General features: G+C 35.9%; 2 protein-coding genes across 2 annotated transcripts in view; one reads left to right on the top strand and one right to left on the bottom strand.

The window, feature by feature from the left end:
* Positions 1 to 630: 630 nt before the first annotated feature.
* On the bottom strand, positions 631 to 7,601 carry cunh10orf88 (chromosome unknown C10orf88 homolog). Its single transcript, XM_016473656.1, is given in 7 exon segments — positions 631 to 1,323; positions 3,599 to 3,912; positions 5,503 to 5,703; positions 5,801 to 5,873; positions 6,340 to 6,388; positions 7,243 to 7,309; positions 7,554 to 7,601. Coding segments are annotated over 7 exon segments (927 nt in total). The 3' UTR covers positions 631 to 1,148.
* A 1,084-nt stretch (positions 7,602 to 8,685) lies between these two features.
* The window catches only part of adam9b (ADAM metallopeptidase domain 9b), a 21,553-nt gene continuing 8,054 nt past the window's right edge, over positions 8,686 to 22,184 (top strand). The window contains exons 1-19 of the mRNA XM_016473559.1: positions 8,686 to 8,832; positions 9,375 to 9,484; positions 9,566 to 9,642; positions 9,728 to 9,803; positions 10,046 to 10,122; positions 12,881 to 13,064; positions 13,151 to 13,213; positions 13,302 to 13,373; positions 13,543 to 13,712; positions 15,574 to 15,664; positions 16,000 to 16,127; positions 17,202 to 17,373; positions 18,060 to 18,149; positions 19,050 to 19,245; positions 19,438 to 19,543; positions 20,153 to 20,336; positions 20,814 to 20,900; positions 21,100 to 21,205; positions 21,302 to 21,443. Coding sequence (XP_016329045.1) covers positions 8,775 to 8,832; positions 9,375 to 9,484; positions 9,566 to 9,642; positions 9,728 to 9,803; positions 10,046 to 10,122; positions 12,881 to 13,064; positions 13,151 to 13,213; positions 13,302 to 13,373; positions 13,543 to 13,712; positions 15,574 to 15,664; positions 16,000 to 16,127; positions 17,202 to 17,373; positions 18,060 to 18,149; positions 19,050 to 19,245; positions 19,438 to 19,543; positions 20,153 to 20,336; positions 20,814 to 20,900; positions 21,100 to 21,205; positions 21,302 to 21,443 — 2,189 coding nt within the window. The 5' untranslated portion in view covers positions 8,686 to 8,774. The remainder of the gene's footprint in view (positions 8,833 to 9,374; positions 9,485 to 9,565; positions 9,643 to 9,727; positions 9,804 to 10,045; positions 10,123 to 12,880; positions 13,065 to 13,150; positions 13,214 to 13,301; positions 13,374 to 13,542; positions 13,713 to 15,573; positions 15,665 to 15,999; positions 16,128 to 17,201; positions 17,374 to 18,059; positions 18,150 to 19,049; positions 19,246 to 19,437; positions 19,544 to 20,152; positions 20,337 to 20,813; positions 20,901 to 21,099; positions 21,206 to 21,301; positions 21,444 to 22,184) is intronic.

Here is a 22,184-nt window from a genome sequence, read left to right as displayed (position 1 = left end):
GAGTATTTAAATAAATCACGCAACGTGATGTACTAAGATTTGATAGGATAAAAACATAAGTTCATTGGATACATAATATTATTCTTTAGTATAAACATTATTTTAATATCGTTTTCTTTTTTTTTTGTCCTTAGTTCTCCAGTATGAAGAGTATAAACATATGAACATCATTTACACAAAGGCAATTAACAGTGACAAATACTTGACACTGTAAGTACAACCGATGTTTGTGGTATCTTTTAGATAAAATTATTTATTACATATATGCTGCATCTGAAAACTTAGGCAGCTGACTTGCTGCTGTATGAGGCAATGACTTTGCAGGCAGCGTTTTTGCACGAAGGCACCTCATGATTTCGGACAGGCTTCTGAGGCAGCGTAACGGTTTAATGATCTACAACAAAATAGAACGAGTTTTTGTGATAACTAAACGAATATTTAATTACTATAATACTGAATTCTCGCTAGAAATAACATCAAAAGTGCAAAAAGTTCGTCAGAAATGTACATTTACACGCAAACGGTCCACCAAACGCAACTTTCAGACGCCATCTTTATTTTTTAGCTCAACCGTCACGGAATGGAACGCAGAGGATTGTGGGATATCAAAGGCAGCGAAGGATACATCTATGCTGCCTTCAAAAATCGATCAGAAGGAGGTACCTCCGGAGACAGGAAGTAAAGCAGAATTAAAATTCGGATGTGCCTTGCTGCATTCCTGCCTAGGAATGCTGCCTCCGAAGGCAGCATTTTAGAGTTTTCGGATGCAGCCATAGTATCAACAGTGTTATTAAGAACAGTTCCACAAGTAGTTGTGATTTGTGAAGGTCATCTGATACTGTCTGTGGACTCACGTTAGTGAACTGACTTGTCAAGCTGTTAATTACCACATAAACCATGTCAGGACAGTCTCTAGGGATGGGCACATAAAGACCAGGGATTGCTGTTAAACCGTAAACCATTTCCACACAAAGCAGTAGAGACTGCAGGCAAAACAAACATGTTAGAACCATTTTTGTTATAAAGGGATGGTTGACATGAATTAAATGTACCTACACAGAATAATACAGTTGCAATTGAAGTAAAAGCTCAGGGCGGAGATCTTGCTAAAAGTGTTCAGGTTAGTCCTGTGTGTTGGTGGATGTTGTTTACTGGTGCTGCTTATGAGAGAGCGCCTGCTGAAGTGTGATCTCCAGTCTCTGCTGAAGAGCATCCAGACACAAGTCCAGATGTTCCTTTAATCTTCTCTCCATCTCATCCATTCGCTTCTCTACAACCGTCTCCAGAATCTTCTCAAACCCTCCACAGCATATATGACCCTCCCTGTAATACAAAAAAAAAAGATATATATATACTGTATATATATGATGAGTGGACAAACTAAAGGACACATTAAATACATTGGAATAAAATCTTAAGAATGATCAAACTGTTCTGCTTTGTGAAACTAATTCAGTAACACTTGAAATGCCTTTTTTGTGAACTGTATATTGCATTATTCTAAAAGTTTTGATGATATTTAGTGTTCACTGTTCATTGTTCATCAACCCCTCTTAAATATGATTAGGAGCAGATATAAGGGGAATGTTTGAGAGTGGACAGATCATGAAGAAGTGTATTCACACAGTATACTGAACCTAGTACTGGAATATGGTATAATTTTTTCACTTTAGCATTTACTTCACTACATTCCAAAGCATAATATCATACTTTTTACTGCATGACATTTCATAAAAACATCGTTCCTTGTAATTTCAAGGAATAATTATTGATATTTTTGAAGAAACTCAACTCCTGCTCTGAGATGCAATGGCAATGTCTGATTTCCAGCCCATTCTTTTTGATGAATCTGTTGTTGTGTATCGGTTCACAAAGCGTCTAAATGATTCATTTGTGAATTGGACTGATCTGATTGCAGCTGTTCTCAAGTCAACAACTGACTCATTCAATGATTCAGAGCAAATCTCCAGTTATCAAATCACTGAATTGTTCATGTCTAACTCAAGCTGTGCAAAGAACCAATAAATCCTCAGAGTGTGAGTGTGTCTGTGTGATTTATGGCACAAAAAGTTACTAATGCAGAATTTTAGTTTATTGATTATTGAATTGAATATTTAAGTCATGACTGTTAGTTGACAACATTTGCTGTAAAAGGACGAGCTGTTTAAGCCCACTGAAATGATTTGTGTACTTTTACTCAGGTACTTGATTTATGTACTTCTGTTTAGAATTCAAGTGTTGCAATGATCCCAGTAGGGCTGGGCGATATAGCTAAAAAAAAATTATCAACGATATAATGTTTCATATGGTTCGGTATCGATAATTATTACATCTCTTGTGTGAGACGCGAGTGCAGTAGTCGTATTTGTCCGTCTAAAAAATGCGCTGAATATGCGTTCTGTGTGAATGGCTTGGTTTCGGTTTTAACCTAATCAAGATCTTCTCCGCATTGAGCTTCTATATTTCTGCGCGTAATGCAGCAACTGCGCATCTCGTGGGCTAGACTAACAAAACATGCAAATGCGACAACGTCACTTACATCGTTATCACCGCATCTCGTGCTCCACTGATGACACTCCCTGACGCACTCCTAACATTTGATTGTACTATTTTTGCTTTCAAATGCAAATGTTTATTTTAAATTCGACTAATATTCATTTTTTTATTCACAATCCCCTCATCACAGGCAGTCACAGCACTCAATTCAGCATGTGTTCATGTTTGTGTGTGCTGTCTGCGTCACTCAGAGCACGTGCCTATATCGTGCACTATATCGAACATTTTTTTTATATCGTTATCGAAGAAGGTGTACCGTCTATAAATATCGATACCGTTTTATCGCCCAGGCCTAGATCCCAGTCTCATTTAGTTGTTAAATAAAAAATGTTGGTTTATTACGTTGAATAAATACTAATTCATGTGGCTTAACGAATAAACTTTTATCTTAACTAGTTACTACTAAAGAAACCAAAACTGTATGACTTTCTCCTGTTTGAAAGTTCAAGTTTGAATTGTCCAGAATGCTCTTTTTTAATTAAATTGTATATCATATAATTGTAGAACTGTTCACTGATCATTTTCCCATACACCAAAACCATGTTTACCACCAGTGACGTCAAATGTCACTGGTTCTAGATCTCTAATGTCAAATATGATGGGCCACACATCTCATCATACTATATCTGAACTGAAAGAGACTGCAGAGCTTCATTGGCGTAAAAGGTTTTCAGTGAAAAAGGACTTTTGGTCCGTTCATCATACAAATCTATCATACAGCTTCATAAACTTGGAATATAGTGCACAAGTCATGGATTTTCACGGTATAAAACAGAGCACTCTGTATTCTGTTAGACAACTTCTTTTGTGTTCCCCGGAAGAAATACACTAATACAGACTCAAAAAGTCTTTAGGGAATATTTAAATTTTGCATGTAACTAATGCTTTATCCTCATGCGTTTATCAGTATTATTATTCCTATTCATAATATTCACACTTTCATCAAGATGAGCTGGTTACCAAAACCAAACTTTTGAGTGGCTTCAACCACCGTGGTAACTGAACGTCTGTTTACTGAACACCACACATGACTCACACTTACCGTTCTCCATTCTTCTTCCTCTCTGGAGATGTGGCTTCCTCCAGTCGGAGCTGCGTGACCTGACCGCATACGCTCTGCAGCATTGGAAGCAGGTCTGGGTTGATCGTGCCTGTGTCAGTGCTCAGCAGGGCAGACATGGCACCGGGTATCTGGTTATGATTGCTGCTAGGCAGAAGCTGCCCGAGGCCAGATGGTGGATTTGGGCCTGACTCCACTCCAGCAGAACTGGAAGCCCCACCTCCTCTTGACAGACAGCTCAAAGCTCCTCCTCCCTTGAGCAGAGGAATGAATCCATTGAACACGTCTGATTTATTCTGGACACAACACACACAAAGAATGATTGTTCAGTTGTGATGAAGCTTTGTGCTGGCTATTTTTTTTTTTTTTTTTTTAAAGAAACAACTGTCCAAAAAAACTTGCTTGAGAATGATTGTTTAAAAACAGAAAAAAAGTGAGAAAATGAAAATAAAATATTATGCTGTTAAAATACTAAAACTATAGGTTATAACAGAAAATATGTGAATCATAATTAATTTTACACATCAAATTACAAAGAATATTTTCCTTTATTATACTTATATAACACTACTGGTCAAAGGTTTGGAATAATTGGAATAAGACTTTTAATATTTTTGAAAGGAATGCTCACAAAGGCTGCATTTAATTGATACAGTAAAAACTAATAAATATAAAAAATGTTAAGATTGTATTATATTTAAAAAATGTAATTTATTTCTATTATGGCAAAGCTGAATTTTCTCCAGGCATTACTCCAGTCTTCAGTGTCTAATATATGCTGATTTGGTGCTCAAAAAACATTTCTTAATATATTATCAATGTTGAACACAGTTTTTGCTGCTTAATATTTTTGAGGAAACCGTGATACGCTACCATTTAAAAGTTCGGGGGTAAGTAGATTAATAAAAAATAAATGATTAATTAATTCTTTTATTAAGCAAGGATTCTATATCTAAAATATATATAATCAAATAAATGCTGAACTTTCTATTCATAAAAAAAAAAATGTATCATGGTTTCCACAACACTATAAAGCAGTAAAAACTGTTTTGTCTGCTTAAAATTCAGCTTTGCCATCACAAGAATAAATTACATTTTACAACATATTAAAAAATTGTAATAATATTTCACAGTATTATTGTTTTTACTGTATTTGTCATCAAACAAGTGCTGCATTGGTGAGCATAAGAGATCTCTTTGAAAAAAACATTAAACAAAATCTTAATCTAAACATAACCGATAATGTATAGTGGTAACATATGATGAAGACATGGGCCACGGTTGAAGGCATCCATGTGTCCATATTTTATAAAGGTAATATGGAATACGGTATCATTTTCCAGTAACATAACTTTTACTTCACAACATTCCAAAGCATAATATAATAATATACTTTTTACTCTACGACATTTTATAAAAAAAGATATTGAATGTTCAAACACACAAAAACTGGTAACTAATGCATTTTAAAAAAGCCCTGATATATGAGACACATGAGAAAGCCCCCAAATTTCACATAGCTGAAGCTTTTCTATAAGGAAGAGTGGGCAAAAATGTCTACAAAAAAATGACACTGACAGACTGTTACAAGAAACGCCTACAAGAAATGATGTCTACCAAAAGAGCAAAAACTGCTGAACAGCAGAATCTACTAGAATTATACAAAAATGGGAGTGGGATTGAAACTTGCCCATGCAAAAAATCACCACCACAATGCTTGTGTATGCTAAGGTGTTCTGGGTGATTGTTAGTGTGTTGTGTTGCTATGCGGTTGCTACTGGCTGCTTACAGACACAAGAGATTCTACACTGGAAATTTGTGCAGAGTTTATAATATCAACCATTTTTTAAAAGACCAGAGCAGTGGTAATTCTGCTATAATAAGACCTTTTGCTGGCACTGCACCAGCTCCATGAGGTTCTGTGCTCCTGGTGAAAGGTTGGTGCCCATCTCATCCATCATAATCTGCACACGCTGAAGGTCTATGCCTGGGTCTACACTCGGCCCACCTTGTCTGTCCTTGGGCGTCTCCAGTACCACACCCACATGGGCGATAGCCACAGACGAGCGGCCACCGAGAGAGAGCAGCTGTGCGGAGACACCACATCGATGCTGAGCCAACAGAGATCAGTTTGTGTGTTTGTGATGAGAGCCTGGATATTATTTCCAGCTTCCCTTAACTTACCTTTACCTCACAGGATGCAACAGGGTTTTAAAGCAACAGATGATTCTTGTAGAAATGCCTCTTATCTCCAGAACTGAAAAAAAATAAAAGAATCAGCATTAGTCCCCATAGTCTATAATATTGTAAAATAACAAATATTTCACTTATCCAACACTATATTGAGCTGAATCTATAAACAGACCAATATATTTCTTAAACAAAAATGAATAATAATAATCTGTTGTTTACTTAATAATAAGTTTGAATTTCTATATTGCCTTTTCAAAGCTAATTCATTCACAAACTAATTAATGCATAATCATATTACAGAAAAATGTCAAAATGTTTATATTGGTTTGATCAGCAATTATTAATTTAATTTGAATGACATTAACAAACTTTTGTTTTTGTTTGAATGGGATTAACGCTTTTTAATAATAATAATAATAATAAACATATTTTTTTACCTAAACAGGTAAAGTTTAGGATAAGAAACAGAACCGATATAGACATTAAAATGATGAAGAGCAAGGACAAGAGCTAGTGTAAGTGTAAAATACCCATCAGTGTGTGACAAGTCACCTGATACTTTATATTCATTTTTTCCCCCTTATGACAAAAAAATACTTTTATGTTAAAGGGGTCATATGATGCGATTTCAAGTTTTCCTTTCTCTTTGGAGTGTTACAAGCTGATTGTGCATAGATAAGATCCCTGAAGTTGCAAAGACTAAAGTCTCAAAACCAAAGAGATATTCTTTATCAAAGTTAAGACTCTGCCACGCCCCCCTAAAACGGCTCGTTCTAACATGCCCCCACATATCTACCTCACTATGTGGAAATATTAGCATAATGCACCCAAATGTGCATGCAAAGAAAGAAGGCGTGGTTTCAGTAACCGCAGTTAGTGTTGAAGCAGCCATGTCAGGGATTAAGAATCACAAACGGCTGCATTCGAGTCTTCAAGGCATTTTAGGACACAACATCGTCAAGTAAGTAACTAACGAATGTTACAGTATTCACTGTGGTTATCCGCTAGTAAAAACAGTTTTATCAGTCATTATCCATATATGCCATTGTTTTGCGTTTACTACAGTTCAGTGGATCAGGAGGCGCTGGCTGGTGTGACTGAGTGGAGGCGGGTCTAATTTGCATATTCATAGATCAGCATATAGTAAATGAGGCAAGGGTGTTGAGTTACATTCAAGCTATTTTAAGGCATGAGAACATTATTTTCACAAGAAAAAACATTTAAATATGTCATTTTGATGATCAAAGATAAGTTTTAAGGGATAAAATATTTGACTACAGGGGGACTTTAAAGGCGGCTTAATTACGATATTTTTTATTATTTGATTGTGACATTTTATGAATCAATAACATATTAAAGGAATAGTTCATAAGTATTTTAAAATAACTTTAGCTTTCTAGCCACCAGCAGGCACTGAAATGGTTCAAACCTGCAGTCATCGTTTGGACTGTTGTCTTGTGTTGCTGTGAGAACATCAGACAGCTGTTTCTGTGATGAGCAGTGTTGGGGAAAGTTACATGAATTAATGCATATTCATATTTATTTTAGAACTACAGTAACATCTTCTGATTTCTCTCAACATGGCGACAGGAGAGGTCAATCAATAAATTGGAAAAAAAGTAACTTGCGTTACTTAGTTGAAAAGGTAACTCAGATATTCTCTTGTAAATTAAAAAGTAATGCGTTACTTTACTAGTTACTTGAAAAAAGTAATCTGATTACGTAACTCGCGTTACCCCCAACACTGCCATGAGCTGCGTGCAGAGATCGCACCATCTTCGCTCGAGGACATCCTGGTAGAGGATTTTTACTGCCAGCCAAAAAGCATTCACACATCATCCGCAATGTGCGCTGAATTAAACCGTTTGTTCCAACACAGTCAGGGTCAGTTACATTATACACTGTACACTAAAATCTAACCATTTCAGTTATGTCGCTCCATAAATGTACTGTGTGAGAGGTTAAAATACATATTAGCTGTGATGCTCAAAACAAACACACTCCATTCGCGCACTGTTATCCCTAGTATATATATATATATATATATATATATATATAGTCCCTCCAGTAGGTTCAGGTAACAATAAAATACTTTGATCATAGGACAAGTCTCACTGTCTCTGAAGCTTATATTATGAGTAGAGAGAGATTCTGCATCTAGCAACACATTTAGGTGTACTTTTTTTGTCCAGACCACAGTAAAACTGGTAAGATTATTAGAAAAAAAAAAATTAATGTAACAGAAAATTAACACATTTTTTGTTGTAAGAGGTATACCTATATGTGGATGTGGATATATATGTTTGTGACTCTGTTTTACCATGTTAAAATACAATAATAAGAAGAATAATAACAATAAAGATTAGAAAGATACATTTATTCCTGACATAGCCTACAACGTGAATGATTTTCATGCGGCCTCCGAGCGCCCTCTGGAGGAATAAACAGTTCGTGTCTTTGTGAATATACCATCAGGTGCAACATTTAAAAAAAAAATAAATAAATACAATACAGTACCTTTTCTCACTAGACCTAATTAGGCCAAGGTAATTTTAATTAATGAGTTTAGAGGCTTTGTGTTAAGATACGCCTAATCTTCATAGACTGATTTCAACTTTTTGAGCAACTTAACAGGTTACTTAATATTCATGATAACTTAAAGATACTATAGGCCACATGTAGGCCTACAATTTATACATTTATTTATTCATCCATTCATTTATTTATTCGTTTATTTTATTTCGCACTAATATTGACATACTTTATGAACTGCTTATGGAGTAAATCAGCAAATACGTTTATCAATACCGCCTCTTTATCTATAAATCTCAAATCTATAAATAGCTGTGAATGAAGAGTCATGCGGGCCAGACAGAGAATGTCGCTCCACCTGTCTGACTGTTCGAGCACGCCCCTCGCTCGCGCTCCGCTCACCTGAGATCAAGCGTCATTCCGGAGAAACATCATGACGCGACACTTTTACTTCTTCATTCTCATTATCCCAAACTTCGCGATTTTCCCAGGTAAGACAAATCCACTCATTTATGCTTGATGTTTTCCTACTCATGACTTCATTTACACACAGTGGAGGAAGACATACAAGGAATCGTCGTGTTTCACCGACAACAAACTACAAGAGTACTGAAAACGTCTCTATTTGATTGTATCAGTTCAGGGGAAATACCTTTTTATTAATAGATAGTTTTAAACTTAATCTAAGTAGGTTAAATTAGATTAATATTAGATAAAATATTAGAGTTTTGGTCTTAAAAACAGCTCTGTATATATCGTTTATTATCAAAACAGTGTAGTCCAATACACGAAATCACAAAAACGGTATATAAACATAGATAAACGTAGATATCTAGATATGTATATAGATATATACATATCTAGATATGTATATAGATATGTAGATATCTATATACATATCTAGATATAGAAGATACATATACTTGATTTGAACAAAACTCATTCCTGCAAATGATCAAACTCCTATATATAATTAGTTATTCAAACATTATTTCAGTTGTATTTAATTGCTTCTTTTGGTATGCATTCATAGTCCAGAGCACAGACCAGACTTCACATTTGAAGAAGTATGATGTGGTCAAACCTCAGCTGGTTCATGAGCGCTGGAGGAGGCATGCAGACCCCTCACACACACCTGCACAGGTATAAAGCATGATCAACAGTTCTGGAAGTAAGTTAAGATGTTGATTTCTCCATATTTGAAAATGATGTGTCTGATTTCAGGATAGACATGCTGATAGCATTACATACTCGGTCAGGATTGACGGTCATGAACGTGTACTGCATCTGACAAAGAACACGTAAGAACTTTAGAAGGAGTTTGGCTGGAAGAATCAGTCTTGTTTAATGATTAAAAAAATCTAATTTGATTTCGTATTCTCCCAGACATTTTTTACCGAAGAACTTTGTTGTGTTGTCTCATGATGTACTGGAGAAAGGAAAAGCACACACAGAAACACTGGTGAGATTTTTTTTCCTGATTTGTTAGTTATAAAATGTAAAAGAGGTACTGTCCACCACATACTTCACATGTTTTGGAATGAGGAAATGGTATGTTAAATACTTTATATTCAGTGGACAATGATCTTCTAGCCTTAAAAACAGTTAGTCATGTGGTATTTTTTATGAAAACCATTAACCAACACATTAACCTTTACATATTTTTGGAAAACAAGCTGTACTAAAGCTGGTGGTTTTGTTTAGGAAAACTGTCACTATCAAGGACATGTGGAGGGTTATGAAGACTCTCTCGTAGCTCTCAGCACCTGTGAAGGTCTCAGGTAAGCATGATACTTACACTTTCAGTGCCTAAAATGCAGTCTTTCTTGTTAGTTGGGTGCCATGTCATTTTTTAACTGAATTAATGAAAGTTATTACAGCAACGCAACTGTATTAAAATTTATCATCTTGCTTTTCTTCTCCACAATTTTCACATTTGCAAATTAAATGCAAATACCTGCATATTAGGAAGTATTTTTGAGCATCCCAAAAATTATTCTGCTTTAACTTGCAGGCTCAATTGAAATGTATTTTATTTTGTATATAATTGCTGTTGGTCTTTCCTATTAAATTTATTTGCATACTGAATGGTGATTGGTCTGTTTTTTTGATACATCTAGCTTAGGGATGCACCGATGTATCGGCCACCGATATTTATCGGCCGATTTTTCCTCAATTTACAACCATCGGCATATCAGCTATAGAAGGAAAAAGGCCGATATAACAAACTGATGGTTTATTAATTAACTGCGTGAAGGCACTGAGCTGTATAATGTCTGTTGCATAATCCTAGCACTTTAATGCTAATCAAATAACAAAAGACGGCACACTATTCTTGACTAAATAACTTTTGTAACCTTCATAAGTGTAGCGGACCTCATCTGAATGATGACCCAAATTTTACTGATGTTTCATTAAGTTTATTGGGTCCTTTTTCACTCCAAAAAAATCACCATAAGAGCTAAACAAAACACAGCACATACAGCGAATTACACAAAACACTTATTACAACTAACAGTAAACAAATATATACAGATCTCATGCCTTTTTGGGGGGTGCTTAATAAACTGACAAACTTTAAATCCGAAGAATTGCGTGTTTTTGTTACCCATATAGCTGCTCCGTAGACTAGAAAACCCATCAAAATAAGAGTCCAGCCTTGGTAATGGAGATCTCATACATATTTAAACTTACAAAAAATATTAAAATGTATACAAAAACAAATAAGAAGATTAATCCTAATAAAGTATGTTACAATAATGTATACAGTGAAGTGTTATTTTACATTTGTTTACTTTATTTCTGTACCTGAAAATGTAAACCTACCTAAAAAGCACTGTTTATTTAATATGTATCTTTGTTCTGTTGTATTTATGTAGGCCTGCTGAATGTTAAATGGATCAAATCCATGTTCATTAGAAATTATTTGATGATGCAGCAATAAAACTGCTAGTATAATTTAATGCAGATGTTTTTGACCTTTGCTGATTTAAAACATGATCAAAATACTATCTATTTTGATGCCAAAATTTCAAATAAGAGAGGAAGTGACAAATATCGGTATCGGAATCGGCCAATAAGTGATTGTTAAAATCGGTATCGGGCCCAAAAAATCATATCGGTGCATCCCTAATCTAACTGTCTCTAAAATGCAAACAGATCATTGTGTTTTGTGTTGTTTCTTGTGTATAACCTAAATCCTAAGCTTTCCTAAAACATTAACACTAGTCTTTATTTTGCTGGGTAAACGCTGATATTTCTTTTTAGAAGTTAGTTAGAAATGTGAAAGACAGCTTGCACCTAAACTGTTAAGTATTAACCCTTTTGTTTTGTTAAAAGTGACTGTACTGTACTTAATATATGTTTGTTCAATGTTGTATGATAAGAAATAATCAGAATTGAACTTGACATTTTCCCTTTAATTTATTTTAATGTTCATCTGACCTATTAAGAAAAATGTGTTCCTGTGTGTAGATATAAAAATTCAATAAAACAATCTAAATAAATAACTGACAGAAGTTGTACTTCAACAGTGTGTAAACCAGTCGGAACATTTTAGTTTGTGAAAAATCGGTGAAAATGTTCACATTTTTTAACATAAATACTGGTAATGCAATGGAGGATGTGTAAAGGATGATAGGTCAAATGATAGGATGATAGTGATATAGTCAAAAAATAAGTAAATGTGAATAATGTAAGTATAACAAGAGATATATGCAATTTTAAAGTCAAAACAACAGTGTTTTCACTGCACAGTGTAAATAGTGGCTACATACTGTTTGTACTAAAGGGACTGTCACTTTTCATTCCATTGACTTCCATTTATGCGCATGCTATTACGAGAGACCGGAAATGCAAGCTCATGCAAATTTCACTGCATGCCAAAGTTTAATGTTGGTGAACTCCGTAAAAACATATTCAGTGTATATGATATTCAGTGTATATGATTTCTAAAAATCATTAAAGGATGCTTCCTAATTGGGACCTTAAATATTCATATCCCTAATGGGATCAGAAAAAAAACCTGCACGGTCACATTTGCGAAATGTTCGGTGAGATTTCACGGGCAAAAAAGGCACTTCGCCAGTAGTATAGCGACGTATGAAGCACATCTCACACAGAAGTCAGTTTCAGCTGCTTTCTGTTGTTGAATGCAGCAAATTTGTATGACCAACTCAAACACTTAACGAAATCTGCGTGGGGTATTTTTTCGCCCTCCCGTGAAAAATTCATGTTGAAATGACTGAATTTCAGCCGCAAAATTCTGGCAATGAAACGGTACACATACTGCGCTTTTATTCTCCATGCTGCTGCTCCTGTTACCAGACAGTTTGTAATTGTCTTGCTCAACCAGATAATGGTTGGCTGAGCCTTTGTCAACAAGATGGGTTATTTGCACTTAATGTAAATAGACACTCCTTTAAATATATCACTTTTCATAAGAGTAGCAAAGTTACAATATTTTTATTGTGTTTTGGGTCTTGGGGTCTCTCAGATATCAGGTTGTAACTTGGTGTGCCATTGTACACTGTGTTTCAGGGGGATCATTCTCATTGATAATAATAGCTATGGCCTGGAACCCATCTTGCACTCCAAAGCCAATGAGCACCTCCTCTTCCTGTTGAAGGACAGTCAGACAGAGCCATTTGTATGTGGACTGGCCAATGAAACGTCTTCCAGCGAGGACCACTCCCATTCCGCTGACATGTCCATGTTTTTACGGGTTGGAAAATATGTCTTGTTGTCTTATCAACACTGTTATGTTGCAAAAACACACTCGACGTTTCATTTAATCTACTGAATCCGCAGAAAAAACGAAACTTACCTCAGACCAAATATGTGGAGTTGGTGTTAGTAGTGGACAACCTAAGGGTGAGTTTTTTAGCCATTAGAAGTCTGTGTGTTTGGAATAGTTTTTTTCATTGTGTAGTTCTGAAAGGTGTGTTTATTTGTTTCTCAGTTCGTCTTTAAAAACCACGATATAACTGCCGTGCGTAATGAGATGGTCCAGTTGGCTAACTTGCTGGATACGGTAAGAATTATAGCTACAGATCAGGTTATTGTTAAGATAAGCCCAACCCTAACCTCAGTCAATAATGTGTTAAGTCCGTTGTAATGTATGTCAGGGTAGTTCTTATCGTGACTGATGTTTATAGGGTGATGTAATTAAATAGTTGAGGCTGTTTTTGTGTTCACCCCAGTACTACAAACAGCTGAATATCCGGATAGCACTGATTGGCGTGAGGATTTTTGACAAGGAGAACCCCTTCAGTGTGGAAGGCAATCCTGGGGAAGTGTTGGGCAATTTTGTGCAGTGGAGAAAGACAGATCTGTTACCTCAACTTAGGCATGACGTGGGGCAGCTTATTGTGTAAGTACTCCATCACATGTTTTTTTGTTGTTGTTGTTAAATAGTTCAATCAAATATTTGTTCACACTTGAGAAATTAATGTTTCCTGAAGCCATTAGTCAACTTAAAAGAAATCCCTCTTCAAACTCACACCATTGGTTGGGCCAGTGCGGTCATGTCCAGCCCAGTTATGCTGCTCGTGCTATTTTGTCATTTAGGGCCAGATTTACTAATAGCTGGCACCAGCACAAACCCTCTTTTGGCGTTAAAAAACTACTGTCAGGATCAGACACACAGTGAAAAATTAGCAACGAAAAGGTGTGGACACCTTTTATTTTTGCACCTGACCTTATTATATATGTATGCATTTGTAGAAATTTCCCATTCAGATGCAAAATTTCCCCTTTGTGAATCCCTGATTGTTGTAAACTAACCAATACTTGAATCCAGCAGCTCAACTTTTGGGCCTGCCTTAATTCTCACACTTGTCTCCTTGGCTACTTGAGAGTATTTACGCGGCAAGAAGTAAGTGTCCAAGACTGTCCCAGGCTTGGAAAATCCCAAGAATATGCGTACATCCCTATTATAAAACACACATGTACCTCCCTACTATAAAACGGTAAATGAAAACCATGTCTGGATTCATAGTATTCATAAAACAGCAGGCAAAATGTACCCAAATGATCTATTACTTCCAGTGAGGTACTGCATTGTGCATTCAAATGACGCTTACTATCCCATGAGGCCACAGGAGAGCTGGTAGATGATGCTGGTAGATTGCATAACAATGCCAACATGATGAATGTTGTATGTCCGGATTACATTCATACTACACACAATATAATAATAGAACATAAATTTTTTGCCTTGCAAAGGAAGTACTTCAAGTAGTTATTTCAGTTAGTGCTCAAGTAGTTGAAGCTCCTACTCAGAGAATGTGATTTTGGATGCAAATTCTAGAACCATTTAGGGGAATGTTCTTTTTTTAGATGAATATAAAATTAATATAAACTCTTAAGGGCCGCTTACACCAAAGACACTTACTATGACGATAGCTATATCGGCGTCCACACCAACAATGATAACATTCTGTTTATTATAAGTTTGTGTTGCAGTTAAATCATTTGCCACTTTAAATGCACAAGCTCTTTAAAGTCAGGTGCATTCTGATTGGCTGTCAATGTTTTATTGTTAAAAAAATTTTCTGAAAATATTCCAAAGTGCCATTATTGTTATAGTTTTGGGTGCTGTTCCTTTAAAATTAGAATAATTTTCTTTATCTTTTTCTTATCGGGGAAGTCGTGGTCTAATGGTTAGAGAGTCGGACTCGTAACCCAAAGGTTGCGGGTTTGAGTCTCGTACCGGCAGGGATTGTAGGTGTGGGGAGTGAATGTACAGCGCTCTCTCCCACCTGAGTATATATATACCATATATATATAATACCACGACTGAGGTGCCCTTGAGCAAGGCACCGAACCCCCAACTGCTCCCAGGGTGCCGCAGCATAAATGGCTGCCCACTGCTCCGGGTGTGTGTTCACGGTGTGTGTGTGTTCACTGCTGTGTGTGTGCACTAAGGATGGGTTAAATGCAGAGCACTAATATGGGTAGTATGGGTAACCATACTTGGCCACATGTCACGTCACTTTATCACTATATAAAGATATTTAGATCTTTATCTTCATAGTTCTCTTCTTGATGTGAACGGGCCTTTAGCAAAAATCCTCACATACCGAAATCTCCAAATTACATTTACAGTTTGAGAATGTAGTCTCTACTATTTAATTTATTTTGTGTTGGTTCTCAGAGATGACGCCAGATGTCATCGATATCAGACCTGTGTATGTTCTGAGTAACATGATCTGTGTCTCTGTTTCTTAAAGAGGCCGATCAGCATCGTACACTGGAGGTGTGCTCGGCATGGCCTTCGTAGGGGCTGTGTGCTCTGTGAACAACGGTGGAGGAATCAATGTGGTTAGAACATTTTTATAAATCATCAATAAAACTTGACTATATTAGAATGCTCTTAAGTATTCTGAAGTCTTCAGGGCTGATTGTTTTCTGAAGGCTGTAATCTAAAACCTGCATGTTTTATTGATGGAAAGGTGTGTTCGTGAACTGGCTGCCTGAAGGAAGCAACAATGAATTAAAATGTGACCAAAGCAAACCTATATTTATTTATTTTAATTGTTTTAATTGTCTGTGCTTTCATATACCTGCTGCAAATACATTTCGATGCGTATAATAGATGCAGGAAATGAACTCTAATGCCATGTTCTCCTTTGCTTTTCACTGTTATATCATCACAGTTTAGCAACAACAATCTGCAGTCATTCTCTACGGTGATTGCTCACGAGCTGGGCCATAACCTGGGCATGAGTCATGACATCACTGGTTGTAAGTGTGATGGGAGCTGCATCATGGCACCCACTGCCGGGTTAGTGGCTGCTGTTGTTTCATAATATTCCTCATTAGTGCAATCATTGTGAACATAATCTAAAACATAAAAACATAATTTAACATGGACAAAAAGGAAATTCTGTCAAATGAAAGTTGTTAAACCGCAACATTTGTTAAAAGGCATTATAAATAAAATACTAATGGCCATCATTAATATGCAAAATAGTTTTATGATTGAATTTTGCAATTACACATTTTACTTTTAATTGTTTTGATGTTGTTTTCCCAAATAATAACAATATAAGAAATAACATAATATTTTTAATACATCTTAAATAATTTAATATAGAAAATAATGTGAATATATTTAATATAATATATCATAATACATAATTTAATGTAAAATAATTACATATAATAATATAAAGAAAATAACTGTGTTCAAATAAATGACTTAAAATGCAAATCATGTAAAGAAACTTTTGATGTGATCGTGATAACTCGACATGAAATATAATTTGTTTGAGACTTACTAGTTACACATTTCTGTGTCTTATTGTGCACAATTCATCCGTGGTCATTATTAAAAATATTTTTTGCCTTTGTAATCTCTCATCAAAATTTGGGTAACACTTTGGTTTAGGTACCAAATCTTACTATTAACTAGTTGCTTATTAGCATGCATATTTATAGCATTTTGGCGGTTTATTAGTACTTAAAAGCACATATTAATGCCTTATTTTGCATGGCTGTATTTTAGATCCCTTAATCCTACCCCATGCCTAAAGTTAACAACTACCTTACTATTAATACGCAGCAAATTAGGAGTGTATTGAGGCAAAAGTCATTGTAATAGTAAGAATTTGTCCCCAAACTGTGACCAAAATTTGTTTTTGAACAACAATCCTTTCCAGCTGACCTCAATTCCTCAAGTCTCTTGTTACTGCTGTTTGGTTGAATATCCTGTTAGAATTACATCTGATAATGAAAGTAAAATGGGTGTAGAGCATTTCATGTTGACCTCAATCAGAATAAAAAAAACAGGAGGCTTGTACAAAACCTTTCCTGCTGTCCTTGACGTGTGTGATGTTGTGTTTGGGTGTGAACACAGAGGAGCGACTAAATTCAGTGGCTGCAGTGAGAGAGACTTCGAGAGGTTGATTCTGAGAGGTGGAGGGACGTGTTTGAGGAACCCGCCATCTCAAGACAACATCATCACGGTGCCCAGGTGTGGGAATGGCATTCTAGAGAGTGGAGAAGAGTGTGACTGTGGCACACCGCAGGTATGTTTTAACAGTACACAGTCAAAGCTTCAGTCTCAAAAGAATCATTTCATTTAAACTCAAATTGTACAAACTCCATTTAACTTTTTAAGTCACTATGAGTTTATGAAGTGGTCTATGTAGACACACAGGTCCTTTATGTCTGTCTTTTTAGTTTTTTTTTAGTTATCAGCACAACCATGTATACGACCATCGCATGTATTATAAGCTCAGTCATAGCTAGACAGTTAGTCAACATGAAATCCAAATGGGTGTTATTTAATTTCTGCTTGTGCATATTATTTAAAATAAGTATTTTCATAATAATCAAAAGGTAATAATTTGCTCCACTTGGACATGATGTTTCTTTTCTACTGAAGAAAAAAATAATATTAACCAATACCATCCTAGCCCATATTGCAAGATACAGTTAAATTCTGATGAATAAAATGACAGAAAATGCAGAAAATACGCCACATTACAGAAGTTAAATATGTTTTGTTTGTCATTTTATGTTTTCTTAATCTGACCTAACTAGTTGTCCTGTTTGTTCAACGGTTTGTTTATGCTCTGTGATCAATTATAACCTAAAGGAAAGACAAAGACACCATTCAATCTTATTTAGAAAAAAAAAAACATTTGCTGTATGACAGTCCAGAGGTTTTCAGTATTGCTGTACTGAATGCAATGTTGCTGGTGTGTTGCAGGAGTGCACTAATAAGTGTTGCAATGCCGCTACATGCACCCTCACTAAGGGCTCGGTCTGTGCAACAGGAAGCTGCTGTGAAAACTGTCAGGTTAGACCCCTCATCGCACACATACTCATTAATCTAGCTATTTACATGAGAAGATACTAAGCATTCTACTGTTTTAAATAATGCAAATTATAATTACTACAGAGTAAGTAAACTCAAAAATGAAAATTTGCTGAATATTTACTCGCCCTTAGGCCATCCAAGATTTAGATGACACTTTGTTTCTTCAGTGAAACAGATCTGGAGAAATTTAGCATTACATCACTTGCTCACCAGTGGATCTTCTGCGGTGAATGGGTGCCGTCAGAATGAGAGTCCAAAGAGCTGGTAAAAGCATCACAATAATGTACAAGTAATACATATACGACTCCAGTCCATTAATTAATTAATGTTTGAACTTTAAAACTTTGCTCAGCCCGAAGCAATGGTTTGTCAAGTTAAAAATATCTTGATGGATTTATTACAAAAGCATGGATTTTGCTTCACAAGACGTTAATTGATGGACTGGAGTCATGTGGATTACTTGTGGATTGTGATGTTTTTACCAACTCTCATTCTGACGGCACCCATTCACTGCAGAGGATCCACTGGTGAGCAAGTGATGTAATGCTACATTTCTCCAAATCTGTTCTGATGAAGAAACAAACTCATCTACATCTTCATTTTTTGAATTATTCATCTTTGAACTATTCCTTTAACCTAGAATGGAAAATATAAAATAAAAATTGGCCTCTGTCCATTTACTTGAACTGTAAAAAATCAATTTCTTAGTCATTTATGAATGTCTTATTGTCCAGTACAAATATCTTTACATCCTTATACAAAAGCAAAACCGGATTAATATTAATGTATATGCAAATAACGAGTTAACAAACTTTTAATGAGGTTTATTCTTAAAACAAGCGAAATAAGATCTTTGTAACACTGGTTTATTGTGAGCAGATCAATGTGGCTGGCACACCCTGCAGACCGTCCGTCAACCCTTGTGATCTGCCGGAATTCTGCGGTGGAACGTCTCCATTCTGTCCGGCAGATTTCTACATGATGGACGGCCTCCCGTGTGCCAATAATGCAGCCTTCTGCTTTGAGGGCCGTTGCCAGACATTTGACTACCAGTGCAAACAGCTTTTTGGCTCCGGTATATCCTCATTGGTCTCATTTTTATCTTTTTATACTGGGTGATCATATGTCACTTTCTGTCTGTCAGAATGCAGTCAACCTTCAAATGGCATGCTGTGTTTTAAAATTTTATACAAAGCTTGTTTTGTATTTGTATGTGTTTTGTTTGAATTCACGTGTAATTTTTTTCTCTGTATCTCTGGCTATTTAGAGGCAACTAAAGCAGATGATAAGTGCTTTAGTCATGTTAATACTCTTGGCAATGCGTTTGGGAACTGTGGATACTCTGGGTCTACACCGAAACCTTGTGAAGTGCAGTGAGTACCTCATTCCACTTTCATCAGTCAAAGCATGTATGTTTTACATTATTAAAAAATATCAGCTTGGGTGGTTGATTCAATGCTAACTGTTACAAATTAACTGTGAAAAATTCTGAAAAAAGCGTTGAGATTTTAGTTAAACTTAATTATGCTACAGCTGGCTGCATTTTATCGGTATTGTACCATAAAAGGAAACAAAGTACACATATGCATATTTTAAGTTTTCAAATAGTTCCCACAATATTTTGAATTTCATATTTTGCTTTAAATTATATACTGTATATCAGCATTTTATTGACCATAGACCAAAACACATTTTAGCTAGTTCAGAAAACATTATGTATATTTTGACGCATTATTGTTTTCAAAATTGTTATTATTTGCTTCTAATTGAAAAACATTAGTGTTTTGATGAAAGGTTTAAAGTTTATGAACTTTTTATTGTTTACAGTCATTATATAGTTCTTTTTATTAATGAATGTTGAATTGGGAAGATGTGGTTTGCAATATGTTCTTGTAAAATCGGCTCCAGCCGTGTTTTACATGTTGCTTTGTTTTTTATTCAACTTAAGAGCTGAGTGAATTTATACTTCCTTCTTTTTACAGAAATGCTATGTGTGGAAAAGTCCAGTGCGTATTCGACAGCAACCACCCACCACCAGGAGCGACGGTCAGCGTATTAAAAATTGAGGAAAACAAAATCACCTGCATGAATGCTGACTTCAGCATGGGCCCAGATGTGCCAGATCCAGCCTATGTCAAAACTGGCTCAGTCTGCGCTCCTGGAAAGGTTAGAAGGGAGAAAACAAGTCATTTGTTTTGTAGGCTTATTGTGGAGCCTTAAAGTTCATACCTTACCTGTATTAGAACAGTTCAGACATATTTTAAGCAAATAAAATTACTTTGAATGAAAGTTTTCAAAACACAGATTTGTGATTTGAAATGGACTCTTGAACCAACATGTTTATTTGAACTTTAAATATGTACCTTCTGGAGTTTGATACTCTTATTTTGTTATAATCTATATCCTTTAAACCAGGGCTGTCCAAACTCGGTCCTGGAGGGCCGGTGTCCTGCAGGGTTTAGCTCCAACTTGCCTCAACACACCTGACTGGAAGTTTCTATGCCTAGTAAGAGCTTGATTAGCTGGTTCAGGTGTGTTTAATTAGGGTTGGAGCTAAACTCTGCAGGACATCGGCCCTCCAGGACCGAGTTTGGACAGCCCTGCTTTAAACAAACAGTTGAGTCCTATATTTCTTTCTCTCAGGCGTGTTTGGACTTTACGTGTTTGAATTCTTCAGTTCTGGATCAGAGTCAGAAATGTGACACCCAGAGAAACTGCAACAGTAATGGAGTAAGTTATAAACCACATTTTTTAAATCCATGTTCCTGGTGTTAATGTGTATGATTCATCAATGCAGGTCAATCCTTATTTCTTTTTAATCCCACTTACTTCTCAACCCCTCCGAATTCTGGTCATGTAGAAACCACTTTTCACTAAATAAGCAATTCCTCAATCCTAATTGGCTTTCAATGGTGTGGTTTTCTCATAGGTGTGTAATGATAAGTTCCATTGTCATTGTAATAATGGCTGGGCTCCACCCAACTGTGACAAAACCGGCAGAGGAGGAAGTCTCGACAGCGGCCCTGCGCAGATCGGTAAGAGCACACTCATTCTGTCTCACTCTCTAAATAAACAAAACACACACCAACATATTTTAATGGTTATATTATCCCTTTACTATTTCTTCATAGATTACTCCCTGAGAGACGGACTCTTGATCTTCTTTCTTCTGGTGGTGCCAATTTTGGTGGTCTTAATAATCAGTTTGCTCTACATATTCAGAAGAGACAGTTTCAACCGTTGTGTAAAGTGCCGTCCTTCCAAACCTCAAAGGTCAATCAATCATTATGCTATTTCTTTTCATGCCATTTCAATCTTGGAATTTATGGCTTGTAGGGCTGGGTTTTGACACAAATTTCACAATTCGATTCGATTCTCATTCACAAGCTTGCGATTGGATTCGATTACCAATTCGATTCAATTCAATATAGATTACTTTGGATACATATCAGGTACAGTACATGCCAAATTTTCTCAAGGAAAAAAAATCTCTCAACTAATGCTGTAAAATATACATGAGAGTCAGTTGGTACTGCATTATAATATTTAAGGTTAAAATTGATTTGTGTTGTACAATTGCTTAAATTGCACTTAATTAAGTTTTTATAATAATTAAGTTACAATTATTCAGTGTTTTTTTTTTTTTATATAGCCTACACATTTAAATAGTGGCTGTCATAAAAATGTGGACGGATTTATTTTCTGGCTGACTATCGGGTTTATGGTCACCAAATATGCTTTCTGAGGTAAATGTGATGTTACATGAATTGTTTACAAGCTGTTATATTGACGTCTTTGCGCAGCTGAAACACTGACTGAGCGAGTACATGAGACAGGATATGCATTGTAAAGTTGTACTTTCTTTTAACTTACCTTCGGCTGTTTAGTCATGTTTATTTTGTGCTGAAACTGGTATTAATGTGGAGGAGATGATCAGTTCACGTGCACCTCGCGCTGCCGCGTCTGTTGAACTGAGGCGCTACAGCGATCTGTCACTTCACATTAAACAGCGCC

The sequence above is a fragment of the Sinocyclocheilus anshuiensis genome, unplaced genomic scaffold (assembly GCF_001515605.1).
Source record: "Sinocyclocheilus anshuiensis isolate Anshui unplaced genomic scaffold, SAMN03320099.WGS_v1.1 scaffold1034, whole genome shotgun sequence".
NCBI lineage: Eukaryota > Metazoa > Chordata > Actinopteri > Cypriniformes > Cyprinidae > Sinocyclocheilus > Sinocyclocheilus anshuiensis.
Note: the sequence above shows the minus strand (reverse complement) of the source record. Positions and strands in the feature narration are given on the sequence as shown.